Genomic DNA, 2735 nt, shown 5'->3' with positions numbered 1-2735 from the left:
TTTTTTTTGCGGGTTACTTTTTCTATACTTTTTCTATATTCGACATGATTTCGTTGCATGCAACTGAATGTTGCAATGTTTTTTTTGGCCTCTTAGTTGCAAATGTTTTTCCCTTGTGAGTCAACATGATTTTGGTATGTTGTATACAAAACTTCGTATTATTGCATAATCAAATTTTGATGTTGCATAGTTCATAGTGTTTTATTATGATTTTGCTGCACTGAATTGAGATTTGTTGCATACATAAAAAAACAAGAAGTTTACTAAATGCAGTATTTTGAAGTTTGTATTTTTCATGTTTTAGTTCGTTGGTGGAGAAACGTTTCCATTGATATAAAAATATAGTGTTGCATGTGGTGGGAGATTTTTGTTGCAACAATTCGAGGCACTAGATCAACCAATTTAAGTGTGAGTACCGACCAGGCAGGGCGTAGCTGATCAGGATCTCCACACGTATGACCAACGCACGCCTAGCATTACCACAATTTTATTGTGCTGGAAAATGATGTAGTAGCTACTTAAAGAGATCATCAGGTGGAGTGGATCTTGATTTCATATGGCGGCGAGGCGGCTGACGTTGATGGGGTAGGCGTCGGAGGTGGAGGATGAGCTGAAGACCTTGTTGGCTATGATCCTATTGGCCGCCTCCGTGGGGTGGAAGGCGTCCCAGAAGATGTACTTGGTGCGGTCGTCGCAGGGCCGCTGCATGGGCAGGCACGTGATCTGGCCGTTGTTCCTCCCCACGCCGCAGCAGCCGCGGTCGAGCACCGTGAACCCGTACGCCGCCGCGTTGGCCGCCAGGTCCTTGCCGCTGTTGACGGCGTTGAGGAAGACGAGGTTTGCCCCTGGCGTCTGCTGCCCGCGGTTGAGGCGTTTCACCATGGCCAGCAGCCCCTTGTTGTAGATGGCGATGGCGCTGTTGATCTTGTCGTTGCACCCGCTCTTTTTCGCGCCGCCGTTAGCTGTGCTCCGGTTGCCGCCGCTGCCGCCGATGCTGACGGTGATGCCAGGGATCGAGAGGCCGATGCCGGAAGTGGGAGGGGGGCGTCCTCGTCCTTGGTCGTCGTCGCCGTCGTCGTCGATCCTGGCCAGCTCGTAGGGGATGCAGCCGATCTGGCCGACGCCGGCGACGACGAACTTCCTGGCGCCGAGGGCGTAGAGGGCGGTGAGCTGAAGTTCGTACTCCTGGAGGAGGGCGGCGGCGTAGGCGGCGGGGTCGTAGGCCTGCGCGGTGTTGTAGTAGTCGGGCATGAAGTAGTTGTTGAGGTAGTCGTTGCTGCCCATGCCCACGTAGTAGATGCACCGGCCGAGCCGCTTCTCCCTCCCCGCCGGCGGTATCTGGCCCACCACCGACCGGAAGTGGCTCACCTGCTCCGACAGAGGGTAGTGGCCGCCGAGGTTGTTCCCGGTCTCCGGCCTGACGCCGGCGGCGCCCGAGGCGAAGTTGAGGCCGCGCGCGTAGTCGGAGGGCTGCGCCATGGCGTAGGCCGGGATGAAGGGCGGCTGGAAGCCGAGGAGGCCGGCGAGCAGGTCGACCATGGTGCGGCCGTTGGTGAAGCGGCCGGGCGGCGCGGCGCCGTCGGGGAAGTCGACGCCGTAGGGGCGGTAGTTGGCCCTGGCGAGGCTGAGGATGTTGTTGTTGTTGCCGTTGTCCACCAGCGAGTCGCCGAAGATGTACATGCACGGCACCAGCTGCTTCTGCGCCGCCGCCTGCACTGCCAGTAGACCACCATGCGCATGGAGTGCTACTGCCACCACCATGACTAGCATCCACCGTCGAAGAAGAAGATGGTGGTAATTTCCCATCACCGATCGAACTGGCTTAGCTTGCAATGCTGTTATGCTTCTCGATCGATCGATCTACTGCAACTCATGCATGCATTCACTTGATGTCTCGTATATATATACATCAAGAGTACGTACTGGACAAGTGGATCAACCGTTGGATCTGGATCGATGCATGGCATTGCCCGTGACCGATCGGCCAAGAGCTAGCTGCATGCATGCATGCAGCTCGTGAATTGTGTAACGACGGATCTATCGTGATCTCTCTCACGGCTAGAATAGAAAAAGATACGGCGGCCAGCTGAAAGTAGAAACGGAGAGGACGAAACATCAAGAGCCAGCCAGTAGGATTGGTTGGCTGGCGGTGGTTTACTCGATCATGCAGATGCATGAGCTACGTTAAATCGTTAATGAGTTTTTTCTTTTCTTTTCCCCTTTTTCTTTTCTTTCTCATGGACGCCCAATTTGCTCCACGGGGTTGTGGGGTGGGGGGCAGGGGTGAAATCCTAGGTGCCGGCCCCATCTCCTCCCCTCCTCGCTCTCCTTGCCGCAGCCGGAGGAAGCCCGTGGGAAATTTTGTCTTAGGATGGCGGCGTAGAGTAGAGATCATCTTCTTGCACTGCAGGAGCCGTCGTGGCTGGATAGTTGCAGTAGCTCTAGACGGCACACGCGTCGGCAGAGGTTGGATGCCAGGGCAGAGGCTCGGGGACACCTCGATGGTGGCATGGAACAAATGGCTGCGAGGACACTGCAGTGATACGTCGTGGCATCTACACGGTGATTTGCAGCAGAGGCTTCTCGGTCCCCGATTCGCTGCGACAGTGGATCCTCATGGTTCACGTTTCACGACGGTTGTGGCAACAACACATCTTCTGTATTGGAGATTCCGAGCGGAGTTGCATGGTCTCATGCACGTCGACATATTTTGGCCTCTATATTTGAGATTCCCT

At 55.1% G+C, this 2735-nt stretch overlaps 1 protein-coding gene across 1 annotated transcript; it reads right to left on the bottom strand.

Annotated features, from left to right (window-relative positions):
- Positions 1-304: 304 nt before the first annotated feature.
- On the bottom strand, positions 305-1861 carry LOC123074032 (GDSL esterase/lipase At1g33811-like). The gene has a single exon (XM_044496986.1). The coding sequence runs from the start codon at positions 1804-1806 to the stop codon at positions 553-555; it is 1254 nt and encodes a 417-aa protein (XP_044352921.1). The 5' UTR covers positions 1807-1861; the 3' UTR covers positions 305-552.
- Between the last annotated feature and the right edge of the window lie 874 nt (positions 1862-2735).

The sequence above is a fragment of the Triticum aestivum genome, chromosome 3D, assembly GCF_018294505.1.
Source record: "Triticum aestivum cultivar Chinese Spring chromosome 3D, IWGSC CS RefSeq v2.1, whole genome shotgun sequence".
Lineage (NCBI taxonomy): Eukaryota > Viridiplantae > Streptophyta > Magnoliopsida > Poales > Poaceae > Triticum > Triticum aestivum.
This window is presented reverse-complemented; position numbering and strand designations above follow the sequence as displayed.

Excerpts from the sequence above, each read along its gene's own strand:
- LOC123074032 (XM_044496986.1), bottom strand. The coding sequence starts at position 1,806 with ATGGGAAATTACCACCATCTTCTTCTTCGACGGTGGATGCTAGTCATG.